This window comes from Callorhinchus milii, unplaced genomic scaffold, assembly GCF_018977255.1.
Source record: "Callorhinchus milii isolate IMCB2004 unplaced genomic scaffold, IMCB_Cmil_1.0 Scaffold10, whole genome shotgun sequence".
NCBI classification, from domain to species: Eukaryota; Metazoa; Chordata; class Chondrichthyes; order Chimaeriformes; family Callorhinchidae; genus Callorhinchus; species Callorhinchus milii.
Genome location: NW_024704751.1, coordinates 13,847,667 through 13,875,095, shown reverse-complemented (window position 1 = coordinate 13,875,095; position 27,429 = coordinate 13,847,667). Strand labels below are relative to the sequence as shown.

At 48.4% G+C, this 27,429-nt stretch overlaps 2 protein-coding genes across 4 annotated transcripts; both read left to right on the top strand.

Moving 5' to 3' along the window:
- Positions 1–296: 296 nt before the first annotated feature.
- si:dkey-34d22.1 (discoidin, CUB and LCCL domain-containing protein 1) lies at positions 297–15,918 on the top strand. Its single transcript, XM_007894765.2, has 14 exons — positions 297–617; positions 5,459–5,680; positions 5,922–6,059; positions 7,442–7,493; positions 7,839–7,911; positions 8,029–8,162; positions 8,359–8,396; positions 8,727–8,927; positions 11,271–11,395; positions 11,906–12,068; positions 13,085–13,183; positions 13,513–13,603; positions 13,891–13,928; positions 14,792–15,918. Exons 1-14 carry the CDS (start codon positions 491–493, stop codon positions 15,301–15,303), a joined length of 2,013 nt encoding a protein of 670 aa, XP_007892956.2. The 5' UTR covers positions 297–490; the 3' UTR covers positions 15,304–15,918.
- A 2,035-nt stretch (positions 15,919–17,953) lies between these two features.
- Positions 17,954–26,098, top strand: taf12 (TAF12 RNA polymerase II, TATA box binding protein (TBP)-associated factor). Of its 3 annotated transcripts, XM_007894764.2 has the most exons (7): positions 17,954–18,003; positions 19,784–19,861; positions 23,756–24,007; positions 24,527–24,604; positions 24,726–24,840; positions 25,182–25,270; positions 25,683–26,098. In XM_007894764.2, exons 3-7 carry the CDS (start codon positions 23,840–23,842, stop codon positions 25,716–25,718), a joined length of 486 nt encoding a protein of 161 aa, XP_007892955.1. In that variant the 5' UTR covers positions 17,954–18,003; positions 19,784–19,861; positions 23,756–23,839; the 3' UTR covers positions 25,719–26,098. The 3 variants fall into 3 exon arrangements, with proteins under 3 accessions (XP_007892955.1, XP_007892954.1, XP_007892953.2); XM_007894763.2 differs by lacking the exon at positions 19,784–19,861 and having other exon boundaries at positions 17,955–18,003; XM_007894762.2 differs by lacking the exons at positions 17,954–18,003; positions 19,784–19,861 and adding an exon at positions 20,697–20,778.
- Positions 26,099–27,429: the final 1,331 nt, after the last annotated feature.

The following is a 27,429-nucleotide window of genomic DNA, read 5'->3' as shown; positions in this document are numbered from 1 at the left end:
CATTGTTGTTACGCCCGGAAAGCGATGAGCCAATCGACTAATTTCCTACTTGCTGCTGGGTAACACAGAGGCGCGTGGAGTGAGGAAACTCGGGTACGGTTTCACCCTGCCCGGGAATCGAACCCGGGTCCTCTCGCTCGCTCGCGCGCGCGAGGCGAACGGTCTAACCACCGCGTTACAGAACTCCGCAACAAACACACCCAGAGGGGAACGCGCAATCTCTACGACTGTATGATTGCTCAAGGTGGTGTTTTCTTCTTTTAAGCTGAGTCGAGTCGTGAGTTGGAAGCGCTCTCTCTCTCTCTCTCTCTCTCTGTGTGTGTGAAGTTACTTGAAAGTTTTGAAGTTGGTAAAGTGATGAAGTCCGCCCACAAATGAACATACATCTCGACTGGAGACCAATGATTGGAGTGAGTGAGTGAGTGAGTGAGTGAGTCTCAGAACAATTTCTGGTCCATTTCACTGGGGACAGGAGAGGGCAGAGCAGGAGATGGGAGCATCGAGGTTTGGTTTACATTGGGACATAATGTGTCTCCCCCCATTCCACCTTTTCCTGCTATTTGCCATTATTTCCACCTCTCCAACTGTCCACAGGAGTGCAGCTCAGGCACAGGAAGGTAAGTCAAGTGTTTTTTTTTTGCAATTTAAGTGTCTGAGTGTGTGTTTTTTTGGGGGGGGGTTGGAGAAGGGTGAGGGGCTGTTTAAAGGGAGATGGAGACAACGTTATCCCCCCCATCCCCATCCCCATCCTCTCCCCATCTCTCTCTCTCTCTCTCTATCTAATAGTACATAAGGAATTCTCAGTGGCTGTTGTTGTTGTTGTGTGGGGTGGGGGGTGTGGGGGGGGGGGTGGGGTTGGGGTAGAAAAAAAGAGAGAGAGAGAGAAAAAACGATGTACTTCGATGTCTTTCAAAGGGCGCAACGACTGTGTAATGATCAGTTAATTAACGGGGAACTTCGCTGAGGAAGTGTGAGTGGGTGTGAGGGACAGGAATGTGTGGGGTGTGTGTGAGTGAGTGTGTGATTATGCCTGTGTGTGTGTGAGTGTGTGTGTGTGTGAGTGTGTGTGATTGTGTGTGTGTGTGTGTGTGATTGTGCTTGTGTGTGTTGAGTGATTGTGCCTGTGTGTGTGTGTGTATGTGTGTGATTGTGTCTGTGTGTGTGTGTGAGTGTGTGTGTGTGTGATTGTGCCTGTGTGTGTGTGAGTGTGTGTGATTGTGTTTGTGTGTGTGTGTGTATGTGTGTGATTGTGTCTGTGTGTGTGTGAGTGTGTGTGATTGTGTTTGTGTGTGTGTGTGTATGTGTGTGATTGTGTATGTGTGTGTGTGTCTGTGTGTGATTGTGCCTGTGTGTGTATGTGTGTGATGTGCCTGTGTGTGTGAGTGTGATTGTGTGTGAGTGTGTGTGATTGTGTGTGTGTGTGTGTATGTGTGTGATTGTGCCTGTGTGTGTGTGTGTGTGTGTGATTGTGTCTGTGTGTGTGTGTGCGAGTGTGTGTGATGTGCCTGTGTGTGTGTGTGAGTGATTGTGCCTGAGTGTGTGTGTGTGATTGTGTCTGTGTGTGTGTGAGTGAGTGATTGTGCCTGTGTGTGTGTGTCTGTGTGTGATTGTGTGTGTGAGTGATTGTGCCTGAGTGTGTGTGTCTGTGTGTGTGTGAGAGGATGTGGATGAGTGTGTTGGGCGGAGGTGGGAAGAAGAGAGTAAACTTGTATGAGTGTTTTTTTTTTGCAGAGTTTATTTCCAGCCACAAAAAAAAATTGCTCATTCAATCCACCACCGTTTCCGGGGCTCTGCTGCGCACAATTTGGCTGCTGCGTTTCGCCCACAAAATACACAGTCATCCCACCTTACAGTATATAATAATAATCCTTGCATTTGACACAGCGTCTTATCGCATTGTTGAGACGCCTCAAAGCGCTTCAAGGATATGCTGTAAAGTGCAGCGACTGTTGGTGAAATGCTGCAGCCGATTGCGCACAGTGTACCCACAAACACTTGTGGATTGAGTGACCAATTTATTTACTTGTTTGGAGGGATTAACACCCCCCGGGAAGCGATCCGTCAAGCCACGATATCGCGCCTTATCACGTCTTTGAGACATCTCAAAGCACTTTCGAAGAATATACTGTAAAATGAATTGACCGCGTATCTTGTGGGCGAATTGCGGCAGCCAATCGCGCACGGGAATTGTGATCCGAAAGAGGGAGATGCGTCCTAAGAAGCACTTTTGAGACGTCGCGACCGGGTGATGAGGCGCTGTGTCAAATGCAAGGATTGTTATTAAATGTGGGAGTAAAACTGGCAGGTTTGCACCTCGGTCTTCGCTGGTTTTGCCTTGACCGAGGTACGCAATACACAGCGGATACCAGAGAACTCCCAGCACGTTCCTCCCAGCAATGCGAGGCTTTTCGCACCTTTTGTGTCCAGCGGCGGTTTGGACCCGCGACGTGAATGCCGCGATGGCTGACATGGCGCCAGGTCGCTCCTGACTCCGAGGCGCAGTGGTAGCTCTCTCACCTCTTGAGTCAGAAGGTTGTGGATAAGTGAGTGTGTGAGTGGACTTGGAACCACACAGTCTAAGATGGCACTCCAGTGCGGTACTGAGGGCGAGCTGCATTGTCGGAGGTGCTGGCTGTTGGATCTGACGGCCAACAGTTCCCCCCGCCCCCCCCCCCCCCCCCCATAAAATTATTCATCCACTCCACGGCTGTTTGTGGGACACTGCTGCGCGCAAATGGCTTCCGTGTTTCACCCGTTAAACACACAGTCGATCCACTTTACGGTGTATCCTGCGAAGCGCTTTGTGACGTCTCAGCTTCATGAAGAACCAGCAACATTTTCCGCTTCCACCGTCTGTCTCCCCAGGGAACCTGTTCCAGAAGTTTACTGTTCGCAGTCAGTGCAGGATCCAGCCAGCGTGTATATATATATATATATATTTTTTTGTTTAAAGTAGCCACGTACTATGTTCCAAACCCAGATTCCATTCACTGAGGCTGAGCACAGATGTGCCGCTGGTGGAGACAGTCTGAGAGTTTCCCCCACCCCCACCAAACTCGCCACCTCATCCCTGAGGCATCTATTAATGAGCTCCTTAAACACAATGCATTGCTCAGCCCAGCGCAGTCCGGCAGTTCCCAGGGTTTGTGACTCTGTAATGTAAACGGACGGAGCAATTAAGTGGCGGTTTGTGTACAAACTGTGCAAATACACCAGGCTCGTCCACCTCGCTGGCTGTGGGCAGGACGTCACTGTGTGCAAATTGACTGGAGGGCAGGTCTCCTCTTCGACCGCGCCTTTGGTCACCCTCCCAGCCCTCCACCCCTCCTGACCCCAACCCCCAGCTCGGCTCCAAAATCCCCGACTGTCCAGCGTCTTGAGAGATGTCCTCCCGACGTGAAAGGCGTTTACACACATGTAATTTGTTGTTTGCCTGTAAATACAGTCACTACACTAAACAATAAATCGCTATGAAGCCCTGAGCAATGTTCCAAAGTTACAGGGCGCTGTATCGAATGCAAGGACGATGATTATTATAAACCCTTTGGGTGTCTGAGTCAAATGACCTGAAACATTTGGGTTTGGGAAGGATCCCAAATCCCCCGATAAAATTGGTCCCTCGCTCTCTGTAGGTTGTTTGTGGGCCACTGCTGTGTGCAAGTGGCGGCTGTGTTTCACCCACAAAATACACTTCACAGTATAGTCAGTGAAGCACTTTGTCTCAATGTCGTGAGAAGGTCAAACTCACGCATTATCGTTAATAATATTATTAGTAGTAGTATTATTCGAGTAGTGTGCGATGCGCAAAATGCCAGGCCTTGTTGGCCTAATAAAATAGCAATTAGACCCGGCGCTAATCAGCTGTGAAGCTCTTTGAGATGTTTTGATGTGATAAGCGGCTATAAAAATGCCACTTCTTCCTTTGTTTCCAGTTGGGCTGATGGAATGCAGGGCTCCTGTCATCGGGTGCAGTTTGCTAACGGTGCAATAACTGTCGGAAAGTCTGAAGACTGTGTGGGAGCTGTCAGTCTGACACTGGGCGTCAGACCAGAGAGATTCCTGTGTTTAACTGCCTCACAGCCAATAGTAACTCGGGTGGGGGTGGGGGTGGGGGGGGAAACAACAAGAAAAGGCAATAACTTTAATTACGACGACGATGATAATAATAATCCTTGGATTTAATGCAGCGCCTTATCGCGTCTTCAAGACGTCTCAAAGTGCTTCACAGAATATACTGTAAAGTGAAGTGACTCTATATTTTGTGGGCGAAATGCGGCGGCCAATATAAGGCAGTGTAGAGACTGATCTGTGCACAGCAACATCCCGCAAACAGCCATGAAGTGAACGATAGATTTTTGTTTTCCGGGGTGGGGGGGGGGGGACTTGTCGGCCAGGACACTGGGGAGTGGCGGAGGAGGGTGGCGGTGGGGGGGTGAAGAGAAACTCACTTCCCTCTCTGAGTAATGCCAATGGGATCTTTAGCCTGGGGGGGGTGGGGGGCAGCCTTGGCTACACGAGTTCCATGTCCCGATGTGGGGGCTCGAACCCATTTCTCAGCGTGTGAGCCTGAGATACGATATAGCGGACGTGTGTTAGAAGATGGGTCTTTGCTCACTGTGCAATTTATTTGCATCGATATCGAAGCCTCACTTTGTCCAGTGTTAACAAGGATCCCAGTGTCTTTCCCCCCCACTCCCCTCTCCCCCGCACCCCTCCCCCACCCGTGTGTGTTAAAGCCAACATCACTGCGAGTCTTATTTTTTCAACAAGGCTTCTTAGTTTGAAAGTGTAAATGAGGGAGTTGTGCAGCCCTGAAGCTTCTGAACTACACGTCCTGTGTCCGCAGTCAGTCCTGAGATTAATTCACTCTCACCGCGTGAGCTATTGACAGGAAGATCTGAAAGAACATTCAAGCCCAGTTAACGTCAGGCGCGCCTCGTGACAGAGATAAGATGTTCTGTGTTTAGGAAATGGGAACGAGCGGTTGGGGGGGGGGTTTGGGGGGCAGTGACGGAAGCTCAGATTTACCAAACACGACGTACACAGGCACTACACCTTAAAGTAAATCCTGTGGGGTTTAGGACCCCCTCCTGACCTGAGGAGGACATCCTCCTGACCTGAAACAGGTTAATAATAATCTTTGCATTCGATATCGCACCTTATCGCGTCTTCGAGGCGTCTCAAACCGTTTCACGGAATATGCCGTAAAGTGGTTTGACTGTATATTTTGTGGGCGAAGTGCGGCAGCCAATTGCACACAGCAGCGTCCCGCAAACGGTCGTGGACTGAAGTGCCCAAACTATTTTTATTTTTTGAAGTAACCCACTGATACCAACTTGTGACCTTCTGACCGTGAGGCGAGAGGTTGGGGTTGGTGGAGCCCGGTTGGCGTCGCACAACTGGTACCAATAAACCTGACCGTTCACCTCTCTGTTTTTTGTCCGTCTCTTTGACCCAGGTGACGGTTGCGGGCACACAGTCCTGGGCGCCCACAGCGGGACTCTAACCTCCAAGAACTACCCGGGCACGTACCCCAATCACACCCGGTGTCGCTGGGAGCTGCGCGTGTCGTCCGGGAGCAACATCATCGTGAAGTTGGGTGACCTGGACCTCGAATACACGGAGCACTGCGCCTCCAGCTCACTGCAGATCTTTTCCCCGTCGATGGACAAAGTGGCCGGTAAGTGGCTAGTAAAACCGGTAAGGCACCGGAGGACCGAGGAGATACCGGGAGCTACTGAGCCCTGAGAGTCACGGGATCTTTAATGTCCGCCCGTTAACTCGCGGGTTCGAGATGCTACGCTGCGTGAAGGCTGTAACGTAAACGCAAGATGTTGTTGCTGTCGTTACTAAACATGCAACTTGTCCCGAGTCCCGAGCCCTCACGCGCAGTGTCTGTCTGTACGTTCACCTTGCGGCAGGTACTTACTGCGGGAACTTTAACACGGCCCCAAGGGAACTCACGCTGAACTCGAGCCACGTGACTGTGGAGTTCAGGAGCGTCACTCACATTTCAGGAAGAGGATTTCTGCTCTCGTACTCCACGGACAACAACCCAGGTACACACCAACCCTCCCGCCCCACCCACCCACCCACCCACCCACCCACCCAACCCGCTGAATGGAGAGAGAGAGAGAGTGCGAGAGCGCAGGGGAATGGGATTAGAATAGAGAGTTCCAATGGGGGAGCGAGCACCGGCGCAGACACAACGGTCCGACTCTCCCACCCAGCGCCGGCTGGATTTCTGCTTGCAGAGCAGGGGTCCCACTCGATGGGGATCTCTGACTCCGAGACCGACCACTCAGACGACAGGGCCTGAGGAACCTCGCCCGCTTCTTGCACCGCTCCCCACGGCTGACTGTGACACTAATTAATCCTTGGAGTAAACTCCCTCAGGAAGCGGTGCAGCCCGCTCGCAGCAACAAACCACGGTCCACAGCTTCCTGCAAACCCGCCCACGCATGTGCAGCGTCACAGCCTGAGTCAAACTGCAAGCGCTCGTGGTCAGCACCAGATTCCCAGCCACCTCCGTTTGCACAGCTGCCTCCGAAACCTTTGGAGTCTCGTAGCGTAGTGGTTAGAGCACTCGTCTCGCAAGTATGAGGACCCCGGATTCAATTCCAGGGCAGGGAGAAACCATAGGCAAGTTTCTCTTACTCCACACACCTCTATATACCTTAGCAGTAAGTAGGAACCTGGTTGTTAGTCAATTGGCGCATTGCTTTCCTGGGGGTAATGATCCCTTAATTAATCCTTGCATTTGATATAGCGCTTTTCACGTCGGGAGGACGTCCCAAAGCGCTTCACAGAACACACTGTAAATTGAATTGACTGTATGTTTGTGGGCGAACGCGGCAGCCAATTGCGCACAGCGATGTCCCACAAACAGTCGTAGATTGAAAATGACCAATTTATTATTGTTTTTGTTTTGGAGGGATTATTATTAGGCTCTGTGTGGAGTAAGGAAACTTGCCCGAGGTTTCGCCCTCTGCCTGGGATTGAACTCAGGTCTCTCACTTGCAAAGCGAGTGCTCTAACCACTGAGCTACAGGACTCCACCCTTCCCCCCAACTCCCCCAAAAAGAAAGTGGTCACTCAATCCACGACTGTTTATGGGACACCCCTGTGTATCATTGGCTGCCGCATTTCGCCCATAAAATTACGCAGTCACTCCACTTTACAATTTATCCTGTGAAGCGCTTTGAGAGGTCTCATCGACGTGATAAGGCGCGATATCAAATGCCAGGATTATTATTATTTGTTGTCAATCGAGTACACAGTCACTACACTTGACAGCGATTCTCCGTGAAAGAACTTTGCGACACTGAGGTTAGCAGGCGCTGTATCGAACGCGAGGAGTGTTGTTATGATGATAAGGTGCTATATCGAATACAAAAATTATTATTATAATAATAAAGCGCAAATTGTTTCCGCTGCACAGACCTGATTTCCTGTCTGGATAAAGGCATTCACTATTCCCAGCCACGGTTCACGTGAGTAACATCTGTGACATTGGTGCCTCGCACATTCGTTCCCTCAGATTGAGCAGTCGTGCAAAGCTCCAGGTGTTTGTTTTTTATTTGCACATCTTTTCAGGTTGCACTGATCATTACACGGTAAACCTCGCGTACGTCCGATCTGTATAAATCGTATCGTCGCGCTCAGCCCTACGGCTGCCCAAGTCCCGTTGAATTTTGCTCCGACTTACGCGAGCTTGACGTAACTCGGACTTTGCAGAAGCCGCATCAAATGTACGGTCGCCCAACTTGACACGACTTGCGCGAGGTTCGCTGTTCTTGTCGTACCATAACTCTGTCGTCTTGTGTCCCCTCTCCCAGTGTGTATTGTCCGGCCGGCTGTCAAGGCGTCAGTGGAGAGATCTGGGGAAACAATCAGCCGGGTTATCGCGATGTGAGTACAGGGGGGGGGGGAAGTTTATTCCGAGAGAGTTCCTTGAAATCTCCCGTTCGCGACCGTCGCTCGACGTGGAGACCTGCGCTCACGCGGTGTCCATTTTCCGCTCCGCAGACGTCAGTCCTGTGCAAGGCGGCCATTCACGCTGGGGCCATCGCGGACGGCGTGGGAGGCCGTACCTCGCTCGCACTGCTCAAAGGCGTGACTTTGTACGAAGCCGCTTTGGCCAACGGGATCTTAACTAGAATGTAAGTTTTAAAATGCTAATGCTTCCCCTCCCGTCGTCTCTGTGGAAGATTACGAAGTCCTCCGCGAGCGTTTCTGGGACGCTAGATAAGTGCAATATGTTGTTGCTCCGCTTCCTTCCCCCACCACACCCCCCCCGCCGCCGCCCCTTCCCCCCTTTTTTCCACTAATCTTTTCCCGCGTTGGCTTGTCTTGCAGGGGAGCTCTCTCCGAGAAACGGATCCTCGTTCGCAGAGGTAACGTCAACAAAACCCACAACAAAATTGACGATTCTGCCCAACAAACAGAAGATCGCTCGAGACGTACTTGATAAATACTGTTCATTTAAAAAAAACAAGCCCTCTTCCTTCCCCACCCACCCCCCCACCCCCCACCCCCCACCACCACACACACACACACACACACACGCCATCTGTGATTCAGAACTCCGCTGCCCGTATTTTCACCCACACTAAACTCCGTACTTCCACCACACCAGTCCTCGCCAGCCTCCACGGGCTCCCTATCACAGAACAGATCGAGTCCCACCTCCCTCCGCAACAACCATTTCTTCGGTTCTTCCACAGACTGCGACGAGGCTCTGGAAGCTGTCAATCTCAACGCCTCATCGTCGTGGAGGGACACCGGCCGTACCGGGGGTCTGGTCGTCTGGTCTCCAGACAGAGCTCGGACCAGCAGCGAAGGGCATCCTCCAGCCTGGGCCGCTCGCAAAGCCTCCCGCAAGGAGTGGCTCCAAATCGACTTGGGTGAACGGAAGAACGTCACAGGTCAGTGACTCCTGTTTCCTCGATACAATACAAAATTTACACAGCGCCTTTCACGTCAGGAGGATGTCCCAAGGCGCTTGACAGTCAGGGATTTGGACCCGAGCTGGGGGGAGGGAGTTGAGATAAAGGAGGGTAGAGGGCAGCCTATGCTCAACTGGCACCAGCCTTCCGTTCGTCCCTCCAGCCCACCGTCAGAGGTCGCGCTTTCAGCCACTACGCTCTGGAACTCTCTCCCTCAATCCCTCCGCCTTGTCCCCCTCTCTCCCCTTTTTTCAAGTCCCGCCCGAAAACCTTCCTCTTCGACCGTGCTTACGGCTACTTCCACCCCTTCCACCCGGCTCGGACTCGGGCTCCACCCCGGTGAAGCGCTCGTGAGATGCTATCCTGCATGGAAGGCGCTATATAGCGCAAGTTGTTGTAGTTGTTAATATTAATAATACTCCTTGCATTTGATATAGCGCCTTATGTTCTTGAGACATCTCAAAGCCCCTCACAGGATATACTGAAACTCCCTTCTCTTTTCAAATACCTCCGTGAGATCTTTAGCATCCACCCGAGCAGGTGGATGGCTCCTCAGTGTAACCTCCCACTTCCCTCTCGCTTGACGTCCAACCCTGCCATCGTTCAGTGGCTCCGAGACGCTATCCTTTGTGAAGAGCGCTGTACGAACTCAAGTTGTTGTTAGCTTCCGCCATTCACAGCAATCTGAAACTTTAAGCCAAAGAAGTCGTGTCACAGAAGGAATCCAGAGGAAATATTCTCCTGGATTGCACATCAAGGGCTTTCCAATAGATTGCCTCATTCAGCAATGCGAGCTCAAACTCCCTCCAGTAACTCGCTGAACCCGATGCAGGTCAATGCAACTTGGAGGGAACCCCACTCCCAAAATAGTTTGTGGGATTTCGCCATCGAAACGCTGGCTTGTTGAACATAGACTCGATTCTGATTCTGCTCGTGTTCTTACACACCTCTCCAGCTCCATTCCCTACCCCCTCCCTCTCCATCCCCCCCACCACCACCCCACCACCAATACAGATCATTGCGACGAGACATAGGAAGTGAATCAGAATTCAGGCTTGTTTGATTTTATAAGTCATATCGTTCCCTTTGGCATTCTCTCGATCAGACCCAGCCTGATTGCGGGAGAGGTTACTGTAGCTGCTCAGTATTTTCCGCTGTGCGAGGTCAGGAACAGAGCCAGGGTTACAATGCTTCACAGTTCCCAGCAGCTGACGAGTACAAAGAGGCTCTACAACTGCGATTGAGCTTCACATCCGATCCCTTGTGCAACCCTTTAGGGAATCCCTTCACACCATCGCCCCTCCCTCCCTCTCTTTCAGTGTGTTCCTTTCCCCAGCCTTGCTCTCTGGTTCACTCGCGGGCTCCCTCTCTTTCCCCCCCGCCCCCGTTGGCATCCTTCCTCAAGCGTTCCCGCTTTCACCCCACCATTGGTGGCCGTGTCCCTATTAGCAGCTTCCTCCCCCTTCCTCTGCCTCGTCTCTCTGTCTTCAAAAGTCACCTCAACGCTCACCTCGCTTTTTATATTTAAAATCTTTTTGGAGGGATTATTACCCCCAGAAAAGTGACCCGCCAGTCAGCTAACAACCAGGTTACTGCGAGGTAAACAGAGACGTGCGTGTGTATGTCTGTGTGTGTGCGTGGAACAAGGAAACTTGCCTAAGGTTTCGCCCTGGCTGAGAATCGAACCCAGGTTCTCTCGCTTGCTAGTGCGCTAACTCCTAAACTCGACAGTCCACAGTTTTAGTGTATTTTCACCGGGTGGGGGTAGGGGTTAGTCTAGTTTTGGCCACTGGTTGGTGACAGGACAGTGTGGGTGTGGGTGACTTTACACTGGGACTGAGTCAAAGGGCTCCCATTCTCACATCCCATTAGTCATTTTCATGCTGCAATAGTCTGAGTCTGTGTTCACATTTCTCAATGTTTAGAGCATCATTTATGGGAAGAAATTTTACAGGAATTGCTTATCTTAGTGTGGGGGCGGTGGGGGGATAGCACAGAGGAGGAGAATTGAGGGTATGGGGGAGAAAGCATTTTTAACAACAGAACAGTGTGTGTATTGAAATGGAACCGCGGCAGAGAAACCATTTCAAGTTAGCTCCTGAGGGACTAAATTTATCAGAAGGATTGTCAGCCTGGCAGGCTGTGAATCTTGGTTTAACATCTCATCCAAGACCCCTGTGTGGATTCAAGTGACCTGACCCAGGGCTTGAAACCACAACCTTCTGAGTCAGGGGGCAAAGCTTCTCAAACACAAGAGCAATGTCGGGACATTAAATACCTGAGTGTCACTGAGCCAGACCGATGTGTGCTCTGTATCTGCAGGGATTGTGACCACAGGCACTGGGAACAATTCCTATAACTATTACGTGAAGTCGTACAAGATTTCCTACAGTCGGGATGGAAGAAACTGGAGAATGTACAAGAGCAGACGGGGCAAGGAAGAGAAGGTGCATCTTTTTAAGAGAATATTGACTTGTTCTGAATATTGAATGATGCTAAAAGCAGCGAAGACGATTTGGAGTTGAGGTACAGTTCAACCATGATCTAGTAGAATGGCGGCACAGGCTCGAGGGGCTGAATGTCCTACTCCTATTCCTACGTAACAACGCATTACGTTTGTATAACGCCTTTCACGTCGGGAGGACGTCCCAAGGCGCAGGACAGTCGAGGGTTTGGTCCCGAGCTGGGGGTTGGGATCAGGAGGGGTGGAGGGCAGGGAGGGTGAGGGGAGGAGGAGGATGACCAAAGGCGCGGTCGAAGAGGACGATCTTGAGGCGCTGAGCAGGTTCCAACCTACTCAGTATCGCTCGCCTCTTCCCCCTTACGCCACTTTGCCTGACTTTCCTCTTGAACTATGTCTGAGTCCCAACGCTTTCCCCCACCCCACCCATCGCCTCACCCACCCACTTGCTCTTTGCCCCACGTTTTATACGTCTGTATTCTAATTTTAATTAAAGGTTTTCGAAGGGAATCGGGATTGTCGGCAACAAGCCAGGAACAACTTTCTCCCGCCTTTCATCAGCCGCTACATCCGGATCAACCCCCAGACGTGGTCGCAGAGAATCTCGCTGAAGGCAGTGGTTCTCGGCTGCGACATCTCCCCCCGTCCCCGCTCAGCCGGTAACGCCCTCCCGATGACCGCTTCACCTCCGCACGGTTATTTGTGTGTCACACGCCACCCGACCTCAGTTATTATAATGATAATAATCGTATTTGATCATGGCGTTGAGACATCTCAAAGCGCTTCACAGGATATGTTGCCCTTCACAGTCGCTGTGTTTCCCCCACAATATACGCGGGCAATTCACTTTACAGTATATTTTCCGTGAAGCGTTTTGAGACGTCTCGAAGATGTGAAAAGCGCTGTATCAAATTCAAGGATTATTATTTTTTTATATAACTCTATTTTCGAAGAAATAGATCATTCCCCTCTGTAAACATGACTGTGTACGATGAGACAAGGGAGAGAGAAAGAGCTCCTGATGCAGCCCAGGAACGTTGCCCTGTAGCTATGAATCTCCAGCCAAACACGTGACGCAAAGCAGCACAAACCACAGAACTGTTGGGTTTGAAAGGCAAACAAACATTACGTCCAGGATGCAGTTATTATCCGGTGCCTTCATTCTCTGAGGTCACATGAGAGAGAGAGAGAGCTCCTCTTCCTTCCTGCGATGACTAATCCATCATCACATCGCATGGATATTGGGCGTGGAAAGCGACGGGTGGCGTGGAGGCACACACGCCTCACCTCACAGTCCTCACTCGTGGGTGTAAAATGTGCATTTTGCGGGCATCTTTTCCGGAGAAGAGAGAGAGAGGAACGATTGGAAGAGCAAAGAGAAAAGTTTTTATGTCAAATTAAAAACATACGCCTTTCACGTCGGGAGGACGTCATAATAAAACTCTGGTTTGGGGAGGGAGAAGATTTGCCGATGTGTTAAATACTCACTCTTCCGTGCAGGTGTGGCGATGCTTGCGTTAGCGCAGCATTTAAAGTCAATGGTACGTGCCATCGCAAAGGTGTAACATTTCATCAGTTTTTCTTGACTGTGGTGGTGTTTAAGATGACTCTCGGTAGGTTGTATGTACTCAGGCGTGTGCCGTGCGTGTTCACTGCTGTCATGTGCTTACGTCAGGGTTTCCCAGGAGCCCAAAACCTTTGCCAAAGCCGACTAGCCTTCCCAAGGAAAGCAGCACTCCGGCAGATCATGTAGTTATCGAGAAGCACTTAACAGGTGAGATTTTTTTTAAAAGAGTATTTGACGATCACCACTTGTCTTCGTAAAGTACTGCCACTTAATAGCGGATAAAACTTGCGCCTGTTCTGGTTATAAAAGATTGCCATTTCTTTATTATTTCGCCCACGAGATACATTGTCTATTTTTTAAGCGTTAAAAAGGCTTTTACGCTTTACAGCTTTTTAAAAAAAAAACACGGGGCTGGCCCCAGATAGCTGTGAAGCAAACAGAACTGTTTGAAACTTTGAAATATATACTTTTATGAAGGATTTCTGAACCATGTTTTATTTCGCCTTTACCCTCTATGTATGTTTTTTTTTTTGCAGGTTTTAATTTGATGGTGATATGTGTTGTAGTTGGCGCTGTGTTAATCGTTTCTGCGGCTGTCCTGACACTGCATCTATGCTGGAAGAAAAGGTGAGATGTCTGTGTCCTGTCAGTCATGATTGTGAGTGACAAAATCTTACAACATGCCTTTCCACTCATCGTGCCTGGATCTGAGAAGGTTGTCTATTTATTCCCAATTCCTATTTTCGTTTGCTCCCCTTCTCATTTTCTCTCTCCATTCCTCCCTCCATCCCAATCCCTCTGCATACCCTTATCATTCATTCTCATGTTTTCAAATTACTTGGCCAAATTTTAAAATATATATAAAGGTTTGCTTGTATCTGCATTGAGGTCTAACGATTGATTTCTGTATGTAGGAAAACTGGAGCAGAAATGGACCGCCCTTCACCAAAAGGTAAGCCAGTACATTGCTGTCAGAGATAAAGAGTCTGGTCAGTTCTAGTAATTCTCGAAAGCTTTTATTCAAGTTCGAAGAATCTGGATCTTTACAGCAGAGGACCAGGTCATTTGGCTTTCATGCTTAGTGAGGAGGAGGCTGCAGTTAAGATTGTCGAAATTCCTTCAAATTGTGCAACGACTTGGCAAGTAACTGCCCCTCCAGTGAATGTCTTCCACAATCAGTAATACAGGAGCACCATCTGGTGTCTGGAAACTATCCTTACAGCAAGCGAACTCAGTAATCATAATAATAATCCTTGCGTTTGATGTAGCGCCTTATCACGTCATTGAGACAACAACTTGCACTTATAATAATAATATAATAATCCTTGCATTTGATATAGTGCTTCTCATGTCTTCTCGACGTCTCAAAGCGCTTCACAGAATAGACCGTAAAGTGAATTGACCGTATATTTGTGGGCGAAACACGGCAGCCAATTGCGCACAGCAGCGTCCCACAAACAGTCGTGGATTGAAATGACCAATTTATTTTTGTTTTTGGAGGGATTATTATATAGTTACATATTTATATCGTGCCCTTCACACCGGATAGTGTCCCGGAGCGCTTAAACACGTCTCAAAGCACTTGACAGAACATAGTGTGAAGCTTATTGACTATACACTGTATGTGGGGAATGTTTTTCAATGACTAACTGCGTTCGCTCATTGACTTGCTGTCCCTTTTGAGACTAGCTTCACGCCACAGGCTTTGCAGGGTAACGTCTGCACACTTGCTGTTTTGGCTCCGCGCCATTTGTTGACGTGGCTAACTCCGAGCTGTTTTCTGTCATTTCCCCCCCCCCCCCGGCCCCCTTTAAGTATACGCTCAGCCCGACGTTGTTCAAGCGGGACGAGGGTCGGCAATGGCGGGGCCGCAGAAACCCTCGCTGACCTTCCAGCCGCTGGAGATGGACGACGGCTACACCGTGCCGCTCGCGGTCGATCACTACGACGTCCCGTTTTCGGGCAGGGGCCACGAGTACGCCTCACCGCTGCCGAACCAGGAGCCGGAGTACGCCACTCCCTTTGTGGAGCGAACTGCCGAGTCTGAGCCCAGCACCAAGAAAAGCGTCTGCGTGGTCAAAGTCATCCCGTCTTTAAAGGCTCCGGCGGCGCCCGAAGCAGTCCAGCCGCAGTACGATTCGCCCGCTCAGAGACTCGACCGCCCCGGCGCCTTGGGTCACCCCCCCACCCCTCCCCACAACGCTCCTCCAGCAACCGTCTGGCGGCAGAATCCCGACCAAAACCCCGGTGATCGGAACAGAGCCAACCAGCAAATGAGCCCGGCAAAGGACACTTCAACACCTGTTGACGCTGTGCTGTCAGGATAGTAAGGTCCTGCCACAAAGTGTGGAAAATTAGCACTTGTACGTGTGTTTTTGTGTGTGTGTGTGTGTGTGTATATTATATATATATTATATATGAAAAAAACTACCTACATTCCTGATTTATGAAGATCTCGACAAGACAATTTTAGATACACGTGTCTGGAGCACGCCTCAAAGGGCTCGATACTGCTGGCTGGGCATCCGAGCTACGGGTTGGGAGTTGAGGGGCGAGTGGTGGGATGGGGGGACGGGGGAAAATAACACGGTCACAGAGGTACGTCTTGAAATATGACAACGCGGCAGTCTTGAATTCGACGGGTTTCAAAGTACAGTAAAAGCCACTGAATTTACGGCACCAGGTTGTGAGGGGACTGGAAATCACTTTACAAGCGAGAATATTGCATTTTAGATTTTTTGTAATCCACTTATTTAATATTTTTTGTAACTCCTTTTTTTTAAAAAAAAACGGTCGACGAGGAGTAAAAGGCACTTTGCGAATGAGGGCAGAAAACCTGTATTGCTTTGATGGATTTTTTTCAAAAAGAGAATTCTTTGTCACAGAAACTCTTGATGGTATTTTTTATCAATAATTAAATAGAAAGTTTGTACTGGATAAAAGATTAAACTGTATCTGGCTTTGTCTCTACTCACAATTACAATGTTTGCGTTCAATACAGCACTTATGTCAAATGTCTCAAAGGAAATAGCTGTAAAGTGTAGTGGCTGTGTATTTGCTGGTATACACAGCAGCTGATTTGCACACAGCAATGTTTCACAAACATGAAGCGAATGACCGATCTACATGGAAGATTAGGAGTCCTACGTGGAGTCCTGTCGCTCAGTGGTTAGAGCACTCGCTTTGCAAGCGAGAGACCTGAGTTCAATCCCAGTCAGGTCAGGGCGAAACCTTGGGCAAGTTTCCTTACTCCACACAGAGCCTAATAATAATCCCTCCAAAGCCAAAAACAATAATAAATTGGTCATTTTCAATCCACGACTGTTTGTGGGACATTGCTGTGCGCAATTGGCTGCCGCGTTCGCCCACAAACATACAATCGATTCACTTTAGTGTGTTCTGTGAAGCGCTTTGGGACGTCCTCCCGACGTGAAAAGCGCTATATCAAATACAAGGATTATTATTATTATTGTCCAGGATACCAGGAGAAACTTTCTTATTTCCAATGGGACCGTGCGATCTTTTAATGATCATCTGCGCAGGAGGAACTTTAGTTTAACGTCTCATCCCAAGGAGGATACCTCTAACAGTGCAGCGCTCCCAATTATTTCCATTATTCCCTCCTGTAAAGAAATACTTCCTGGTGCAGCCAATGGCGCACAGCGGTGTTCCACAAACAGTTGTGTCTCTCTCTATCCCACTTTTGTCTCTCTCCCGTCTCTATCTTTCTCTACGTCACTATTCCTCTCTGTCTCTGTGCCTCTCTCCCTCTATCATTCTCTGTACCTCTCTCTGCTTCCCTCTCTCCCCCTTTCTCTATATCTCCATCCCTCCTTCCCCCACCACCTCTATCTCTCCCTCCCTTTTCTCTATCCCTCCCTCCCCCCTTTTTTCTGTCTATCCCTCCCTCTTTCTCTATCCCTCCCTCCCCCTTTCTCTATCCCTCCCTCTTTCTCTATCCTTTCCTCCCCCCTTTTTTTCTGTCCATCCCTCCCTTTCTCTATCCCTCCCTCCCTCCCCCCTTCTCTATCCCTCCCTCTTTCTCTATCCCTCCCTCCCCCTTTCTCCCTCCCTCCCTCCCCCTCTTTCTCTATCCCTCCCCCCTTTCTCCCTCCCTCCCTCCCCCTCTTTCTCCCTCCCCCCTTTCTCCCTCCTTCCCTCCCCCTCTTTATCCCTCCCCCTTTCTCCCTCCTTCCCTCCCCCTCTTTCTCTATCCCTCCCTCCCCTCCCCCTTCTCTATCCCTCCCTCTTTCTCTATCCCTCCCTCCCCCCTTTCTCCCTCCTCCCTCCCCCTCTTTCTCTATCCCTCCCCCCTTTCTCCCTCCTTCCCTCCCCTCTTTATCCCTCCCCCCTTTCTCCCTCCTTCCCTCCCCCTCTTTCTCTATCCCTCCCTCCCTCCCCCTTTCTCTATCCCTCCCCCCTTTCTCCCTCCCTCCCCCCTTTCTCTATCCCTCCCTCCCTCCCCCCTTTCTCTATCCCTCCCCCCTTTCTCCCTCCCTCCCCACTTTCTCTATCCCTCCCTCCCCCCCCTTCTCTATCCTCCCTCTCTTTCTCTATCCCTCCCCCTCTCTACCCCTCCCTTTCCCCTCACTGACCGGAAGTCGGGGTGCGGCCTGACCTGCGCATGCGCCTCCCCTCCCCCTTCCCCTCACGCCGCCGCCGCCGCCGCCGATGACGCTGATTATTAACCGTTTATTTATCTCTCAATAATAAACAAAACGGACGAACGGTCCGAATAAACCACCGGCGAAGGAGGAAGAGCAGAGCGGGAGACGGGCGAGGAGTGAGGGAGGGAGGGAGTGAAGGGGGGTCAGGGGTCAGGAGGTCAGCCCCACACCGAGTGTTTCCGGGTCAGCGTCGGGAGGGCGGGAGAGAGAGAGAGAGAGAGACGCAGAGGGAGAGTGGGGGAGTGAGAGAGAGAGAGATAGAGACACACAAACCCTGACACAGAGCCTCACACACCCCCTCACACAGGATGGGGGAGTGAGGCCGAGCGGCGGCGGCGGAGGCGGCGTCGGAGGAGGAGGGTAAGTGTCCCCCCGGCGGCCTCTCTCCCCCCCACCCCCACCCCCAGGTGGAGCAGGGGGAGGACGGGGTGTAATGTGTGATTGACTGCCCCCCCACCCCCCACCCCCTCACTTTGACTGTCTTAACACTTCACATTCTCATTAATAATGAATCATAATATAATAATACTTAGATCACGAAATCGGTCTGAATAAGGAAGCCCCCCCTCACCCCCTCACCCTCTCCCCCCCACCCCCTCACCCCCACCCTCTCACCCTCCCCACCCCTCACCCCCACCCTCTCCCCCACCCCCTCACCCCCCCACCCCTCACCCTCCCCCACCCCACCCTCTCCCCCACCCCCTCACCCCACCTCACCCCACCCCCACCCTCTCCCCACCCCCTCTCCCCCACCCCTCACCCCCCACCCCCACCCTCTCCCCCACCCTCTCCCCCACCCTCTCCCCCCACCCTCACCCTCCCGCCCCTCACCCCCACCCTCACCCCACCCCCTCACCCCCACCCCCTCACCCCCCACCCTCTCCCCACACTCTCCCCCCAACCTCTCCCCCACCCCCTCACCCCCACTCCTCACCCCCACTCCTCACCCCCACCCCCTCCCCCCCAACCTCTCCCCCACCCTCACTCCCTCACACCCCCACCCTCTCCCCCACCCCCCACTCCCTCACACCCCCACCCTCTCCCTCACCCCCCCACCCTCTCCCTCACCCCCCCACTCCCTCACCCCGCCCCCCACCACCACCTCCACTTGTAGCCCAACTGATCCTCATCACCACAGTCGCTCACTCTACAGTACTCTACAGCGACTCCCGAAAAGCGCTTTGAGATGTTCTCCTGATGTGAGGATTGTTGTTGTTATTATGTATCCCTCCAGAACATCCATCTTTCACAGTCTCTCCCTCCCTCCCCCCCCACACACACTCCTCCCACAATCACAGCATCAAGCTGCTTTATAAACAAGTCCCAGTGTCCTGGCCTCAACCACCCTTCCAGGCCACCTTACATCTGTCCTGGGCTTTTCACTGCGGGAGGATGTCTCGCAGCTCTTCACAAGATGTTACTGTAAAGTGCAGTCTGTGTATGTGTTTTGGGGACGAACGTGGCCAGAGCGACATTCCCGCAGACAGCCGTGGAGTGACTGATTTTATTTGGGTGGATTGTCGTCTAGGATGCCAGGAGATTCTTCCTTCTCTTTTCAAATAGCCCCATGGGCGATCATCAATATCCAACTTGTAGGCACTGGGAGCACTGTCTGGCAAGCTTTCCCGTTGCTTGTCCAGTGAGGACCATCCTACCCGTCAGGGCGTTGGCTTGCAGGGTTCACGGGAGCTGAGTGGGAAGAATCCCTGGTGTGTGTCAGGAGCGTCCCTGGCAGTTCAGCCAAGGAGGTTAGAAGTCATTTTTCTTCAGTTAGTGATGGTGTCCTGTGCTGCAAGTGGTTTTTTGAAGTTGAGGGTGTCAGTGCAGTTTATAAAGGAAATGGATAAGCATTTAGAAGAGAAACTATACCAAGGGTATAAGGATCAGAATAGGTAGCTCCATTGAAATTGCTACTACCAGCGAACCCTTTGTCAGCCAAATATCTTCTGTGCTGTAATTTATGAACTATAATAACATTTTGATGAGCTGATCTTCCTTTCCTTCCCTGGTTTGGTTGCATAAGAAATATGTGCGTTTGTTACATTTAACATTTAATTAACTTTCAGTTTGTTAAGTGGGTCAGTTTCTCTACCCAATATTAAAAAATACTGAAGGGTATTCCTAAACTTTGCCGTTACAGTGAAGCTCCTTGAAAACTTGTGTAAAAGGTAGACGTAACTCAGAAAAGCTGTAGAAGACATTCTTCAATATTTTGGAGGTAGGTAGGGGAAGGTTTCTAATCTTGTACAGACATTAAGCAGCATTTTTGATTAAACGCCAGTGGTGGCCAACCTTTTTGGTTGATCAACAAGATAAATGTTTCTTGATTGAATATTTCTTGATGTATGGCATCACTTTTGTTATTTCTATAATTATTTTGTTGGATACATTTGAAGTGGGGACAAGTCTGCCCGAGGCTGTAGGTCTGGGGATGGGGGAACGGACTCTCCCTTGGCTGACCAGTTCCGCGAGTTTTCAGGTCGCATGTTGGTGGGAGAGAAATTCCACGTGGGTCTAGGTTTGTTCTGTTTATTGGGCATTACAGAAAGTTCAGAGTTTGGTAATTGTTGAATTCAGCCTTCACATCGAAGCTCTAATTGTAACTGGTTTCCTGTAATTATTTTAAGAAAAGGATTAGCAGAAAATCAGAGGTTCTGTTCAGACAGTTCCCCACCATCCCCTGTCCTTGTCCAGTCACAGACAGATCGACACACTAGCAGAGACACTTTTGGCATCAGGAGGTGAAAATACCAAGCTGCAGATTTCCAAACTATTATTTCGTTTTTTTCTTTTACTTATTAATCATTTAACTGATTACAAGTGCAGTTCCGTTCTGGAGGAATCGCTAAATAACTGTGGCAGCAAAGCACAAACTGATCATGTTGTCCCACTTCCTGATCAAAAGCTTTCCGGCTAAATCACTGCGGTATTATTATTATATTTAAAACTGCCGGTAATATTTTCAGATAGCTTGAATGTTCTACTAAGGCTCTCACACTGGCAGTTTAGTTGAACCCAGTGTATGTGGCTTAATCCATGCTGTTTGTTTCTAGGCAGCATGTCACAATGACCTCTTCATTATCTGGGCCTACAGCAGTAGCTGATGTGATTAAAGATCTAGACTCTCAGATAGCAGTAAGTAGTGCCTGAGTTGGCCTTGACTGGCGTGAGAGAATGCAGCAGAAGAATATGCGCAGGAGTTTTGTTTTAGGTTTGCTTGAGAGTTTAGAATATAGGGCTAAAGTAACTCACTTGCAAGTTATTTCACATCTGCTGCGGAAAGTCACGATCCCTGTATGTTAAGTTAGATTTTGGCTTCTGTGGCTGTTGCTGAGTTGGCTATAAAATAATATTCCCACTGGAAAGATAAACCTGGAGCAAATGTGAATATTAGGGCTTATTGTTCTTATTGCAGATTAACTCTTTCAAGACATGCCTGCACCTTAGTATAAAAATTTAAACACAACATAGAAATACCTGCTGAAAACCTGGTCAGTTTACTGGCCTTATTAGTTGGCACACATGCTGGGGTGGAATGGTATCCTGTGGCAGGGATTGCTTTTCTGAGGGTCATTAAACTATGTTGTATCAGAGTAAGAGGTTTTACTCTGCCTAATGCAGGGTGCGTGACCTAGTATGTTTGAGGCTGTCCCTGGGTGTTGTAAGGAGGTTTAAAAGCTTATTCCATTCCTGAGCGCTTCTATCGCCTTCACAAGCACGAAAGTGCTCGCAATATGCGTTCAGAAATGTTACCAGGCTTCAATTGTTGAACCTCAAGTGCTGGTTAAATTGCCACTAGATAAACACACCAACACTTCCTCACCATTTGCCAGGAGATTCTGAATCAACGTTTTAACTTTTATTTGAAAGAATATACCTTGGATGGAGTACAGCATTTATTCCATATTCAGCTGGAGGATGGCTTGGATATAAATAAAATAAGTTTCCTTGCGTAAGTTTTTGTTTAATGTGTTGAATACAGTATATTAGTTTCTACTCAAACTGCATATTTTGCTCAAGAGCCCTAACCTGGAAGCAAGGTTGTTCTCTGACTGCAGGAGCTAAGCTATCACAATCAATAAATCCCGCAGTGGTATCACTGCCACAATTTAACTATCACTGAATTATTGCACCAGCTCGACACGGACACAAGTGCAAGCGTTTATTCTGAGCTCTGCTCAGTTCTATAACTGACTGACTGTTTACGCAACCTTTCATTCAAATGTTTTAACTAGTTTAAGCACTCTAAAATACACTACTAAGCTGTCATTCGTCATATAGTGGTAATCCTCTAGCATTCTGCGTACTAATCAATGTGTTCATAACATCTGCTCATGCCTTGGTTATAGAATACTAGAACCTGCATCACAAAAGGAAGCCTTTGGGCCCATTGTTTGTTGCTATTATTGAGCTTTTGCTTCTCTAACAATAATAATACTTGCAGTTGATAGAGCACCTGGTCACAGCACTGAGATATATCAAAGCTCTTCACAGAGTATATTGTAAAGTGGATTGACTATGTATTTTGTGGGCGAAACAACTGCATCCAATTCTAAACTCTTTGAACAATTCTAATCCCAGTTCCCTCTCCGTTTATGGGTTTCCCTGTTACCTTTTTATTCCGCTTCAAATAATTGCCCAATTTCCTTTTTTCCAAGTTGTTTTGGCTTTATGTGGTGCAATCATTCGTGGCAGAGCTTTTCATATACTAATCAACTAACTCCCTGCATGAAAAAAAACCTTGCTGGTTCCTCCAGTGACAATTTTCCCTTAATTTGCACCCCCCCCCCTCCCCGTTGGTTCTAAAGTTGATTCAACCAGCACAGTTAATTTTTTTGCTGTAATTTTAAACGCCTGCTCCCTTTTTTTAAAGATTCCTCTTTTAAAGGTTGTGGCAAGAGATCCTGAAAAATGTTGAATTCTTAACAGGTGTGAGAGTTCATAATTGTGCGGGGTTATTAATTCAAAGTATCTTAAGAGGATTGTGTCCCAACGTTTTACATGTGAATTGGGGTAGAGAGTGGCTCTAACGAAGGCTGCAGTGCCAACCTATTTGGCTCTTTGCCTCTGTGTTACTTTATATCGCTGGGGACTGACTGCTTCCAGTACTTTGTTTGAACCTCTCACCAAAAAATGGCACTGCACAGTAGCTGCGTGATTCATGTGTTTGCCTCACGTTTGTCCCAGCCCACCGCTCGGTCCGGTTGTGTTTCCATTTTTCTATATTTAACTTGAAAATAATTGCATGAAATAAACCGCTAACCATCTGACCAACATTTCGTCATTGTCTGAATCAACTCGTTCAAGGACGGGCAATATTCCAGGGGCTGACATCCAATGAAGAGGTTAAAGTTACCCCTTTTAGTGGTTGCTGATGGTGATTTTCAGTACCTAGTCAAGAATGGGCTACTGATGTCAGTCTGACAAATTACATTTGTACAGCAACTTTCACACCCGGAGGACGTCCCAAGGTACTGGACAGTTATGGGTTTGGACCTGAGCTGAGGTTTGGGATAAAGAGGGCTGGAGGGCAAGGAGGGTAGGGGGAGGAGGGTGACCAAAGACGCGGTCGAAGAGGTGGAGTCTTGAGACTGTCCAAGGGCTCCTCGCTCAGAAATGCGGCTTTTTATTATCAGTGTGATGCTTTATACAGTCTAATTTCACTGCTGGCACGCTCGTGTTAAACGCTAACTCAAATGTCTTCTTATTCGAACAAGTATTTTTAAACTGTGTTTGAATAAATCCCAGCAACACAGTCAGTCGCGCTGCGTCGAGTTGTGGCTGGTTACAGTGAGGGACGCTATAATCACTGGGACACCACGCCTGGAAATGGCATCTGACTAGAGTGGGGTGGGGGGGGAATGATTGTGTGACTGTGGCTCGACCTGCCCACATTGCGGGTCCTGCTGGAGAACCAGGAGCAGCTTTGATCTTTGTGAATGTGTCACGAAAGAGTCACGTAACCATTAACAGGCAGTTCCCTTACAGACAACAGCTGCGGGGTTGGTTTCATCCTAGTGACGGCTCACAACACCCCACACACACACACATATACTGTTTGTGTCTTTCGCTGTACATCACAAATAATATTTTGCTTTTATGTTTTCAACAGCTGATTGGTGCTGGCCCACACAACCCTAAACAGAAGCAGGACCTGGAGAAACTCAATGATTTGAAGGTCAAAGCCCAACAGATTATGAACCAGTTTGGACCGGCAACTCTGATAAACCTCACCAATTTTCCCTCGGTAAAACCTGATCCGTCCGGCACGCCCCCCCCAAATACAATGGCGAACAGCACCACTGTCGTCAAAATACCTGGAACTCCAAGCTCAGGGGGACGATTGAGTCCAGAAGGCAACCAGGTATCAACAACAGCAGCAGCAACAACAACTTGCATTTATATAGCGTCCGAGCATATCAACAGGAATGAGAATTTATTAGGAGGGATTTTATTTTGCCGTTTTAATATATAATTTTATATATTTGTTATTTTACGTGAAGTTTAAGGACATGGGGGTGGGGGGGGAGAAACGTCTGGCAGTGTAGCGTCATGATTGGCTCCAAATCTCCTGGTATGGCAAGATACTCGAGTGGTTCAGATATAAAAGGCAAAAGATCCAATCAACTGATGGAACAGACTCGTTGGGCAAAATGGCCTCCTCCTGTCCCTATTTTGCAATGTCTTAAGTGAGTGTTAAAGGAAACAAATTCAACTCATAACCACTTCATTTGAATAATTGGGGTACCTCAGTATGTACATAGGTTGTGACATTGTGTTTTTAGACAAAGGGTAGTGACAAATTAATGTTAAGGTCTTTGCTCTGCTTTACGGTTCTTTCCAACACGTGAGAGGAATTGACTTGTGTTCATTGTGGCTTCAGGTGTTGAGCAAGAAGAAGCTGCAGGATCTGGTGCGTGAAATTGATCCAAATGAACAGCTCGATGAAGACGTGGAGGAAGTAAGTTCTATACAGAAACACAGGAGCGAAATCGTGGTCACACTCTGGTTTTATACAGCGAGATATCCATGGGCTGACCGACAATAAAATAAAGTCAGCCATTTTCCTCATCTTCTTGCAGATGCTGTTGCAGATCGCTGATGATTTTATTGAGAGTGTAGTAAGCGCCGCATGTCAGCTGGCCCGTCATCGCAAATCCAACACGCTGGAAGTCAAGGATGTCCAGCTGCATCTGGGTGCGTGCATCGAAGAAACAATTCTTTGTTTGTTGTGTACATTTATCCTCCATTCACCCCGTAACGATTACAGTAAACCTATCAGTTGGGACCACACATTTAATATGACTTACACAAAGTGTAAGTTATGTCAAACTTGCATAGAATCTAAACTCTTGAACGGGACTTGGGCAGATGTACGACTTAGGCAATCATACGATTTATACAGATCAGACTGATGTGCGTTTTACTGTATTATGCTGTTAACAGTAGATTTGAGTTATACTGACTTTGGAAGTGTTTGGTACTTGTCTTCTTGAGCTGGTTATGATAATTGAGCACAAGTCTTTTCCTTTCCACAGAACGCCAATGGAATATGTGGATCCCAGGATTTGGCTCAGACGAAATTAGGCCGTACAAGAAAGCTTGCACAACAGAAGCTCACAAACAGGTGGGATATTTGCCTGTGACACCTTGCTGCATTGTGCAATAGGAAGGAATGCTTATGTTTGAGCTTTATAAATCACCATTAAAAGCTATCTCCTCCAGAAACACTGACTCCCTCCGCTCTATAGTCTAGGGACTGCTGTGTGTCTCTCTACCCCTCAATTAACGGCAGAAACGTTAGACAACGATGCTCCTTCTTCCTCCCCAAATCTGCGTGCCTTGCGCCCTCTCTCCGTCTTTTAAAAACTTGCCTCTTCAAGCATGCATTCTGCCACCTTCCGCCGCCCCCCCACCCCACCACCACCTTGCTTAACGTTCCACACTGTCCACGTAAAATACTTTTGAGACATTGTAAGTGAAAAGCAGCGTATAAGCGTTGATTGTTTTTACAATTATCCCTTGTTTCCTTCTCGCAGAGGATGGCACTGATCCGCAAAACAACCAAAAAATAAATCTCCAGAGGACGAGAAGAAAATCTTGTGCAGTGCAATCTGCGGCGACTCCTCCATTACTGTAGAGGAGCCTGGGACAGGCTGATACAGTGCGTGNTTTTTTTTGTGCAGAGCTAATGAAGTAACTTTGAACTGGCCCCAACATACACCGTAGCAACAAATTGGGCTCTTGACCGCTCCCTTCTGAAATACAAAAAAAGCATAAGGATTTGTAAAAAGTGGATGATGTGTGTGTGAAATCGTGACGTTTCCTTATTGATTAATGGTAGTCTGATATAATTGGGACTTAGTGGAGTGTTGAGTAGTTCGTTTTCATATCTTTGTATAGAGGTAATGTTGACGTACGATTTTTTTTGCCAATAAACTATTACTCAACTTCAGCGCTGCCGGGATTTGTATTTTAATAAGCTTCGATGTCGGAGTGGGAAATCGCAGGGCCCTGTAAAGGAGGATTCGGAGAATATCAGAGCGGGGCTTTGCACTGTTTTAATAATAATAACAATAATCATCTTGCATTTGATATAGTGCCTTAGCACATCTCAAAGCGCTTCACAGAACACACTGTACGGTGGATTGACTTTCACGGGAGAAACACGGCAGTCAGTTGCACATGGCATTGTCCTACAAACAGTCGTGGATTGAGTGACCACAAATTATTATTATAATATAGAGGCAATTTCCCAAAAGCCGGTTTAAAGAAGACCCAAAATGTTTTTCCTCAAGGAGCGATTTCTTCATCAGATTGGCCTTTAGATCTGCAGAATTGTCTTTGTTTTCTTTTTAATTGCCTTTCCCCAATCTCTCTCCCCATTGTTTTGTTCCTCAACGGGACTTTCGTCTGCTTTTAGTTTGCTGCCATCTCCTGAGCAATCCTGTGAAGCGCTTTGCGACGTCTCAACCATGCGATAGAAGTGCTATATCAAATGCGAGGATTATTATTAATCGGTGGTACTTCAAGAACCACCGAAAATTTCTTTTCTGAAACGCATTTACAATAATAATAACAATCCTTGCATTTGATATAGCTCCTTATCGGGTCGTTGAGGCGATTTAAAACCCTTTGTCTTTGCCTCCGAGCACTGCTGATCGGTGAGGAGGGCGAGGAATAGGTGAGCAATAATTATTACGTTATAGTACAAATCACAACACTAATTGCAATTGTGATTTAAGCTGCAATAGAATAAGGTAATAACACATTATTATGTTATTGCAGTAAAATATATTATTACTATTGTTAATAACTAATATAATAACTTGAGCTCAACTGAGGAGCATTGCCCCCCCCATTGCAGATTCTATTTTAATGGTAACAACCAATTAAACATGGAATACATGTGATGAACCAGATAAAACTGACAGGATATTTTCTTAGCTCGGAGTTAATTAATCCTCGCATTTGATACAGCAATACACTGATATAAAGCTTGCAAACCGATAGGATATAATAATAATAATAATCCTCGCATTTGATACAGCGCTTTTCACGTCGGGAGGACGTCCCAAAGCGCTTCACAGAACACACTGTAAAGTGAATCGACTGTATATTTGTGGGCGAACGCGGCGGCCGATGGCGCACAGCAATGTCCCACAACCAGTTGTGGATTGAAAATGACCAATTTATTATTGTTTTGGGTTTCGGAGGGACTATTATTATTAGGGCTCTGTGCGGAGTAAGGAAACTTGCCCGAGGACTCCAGCAGGTGCCAATTAT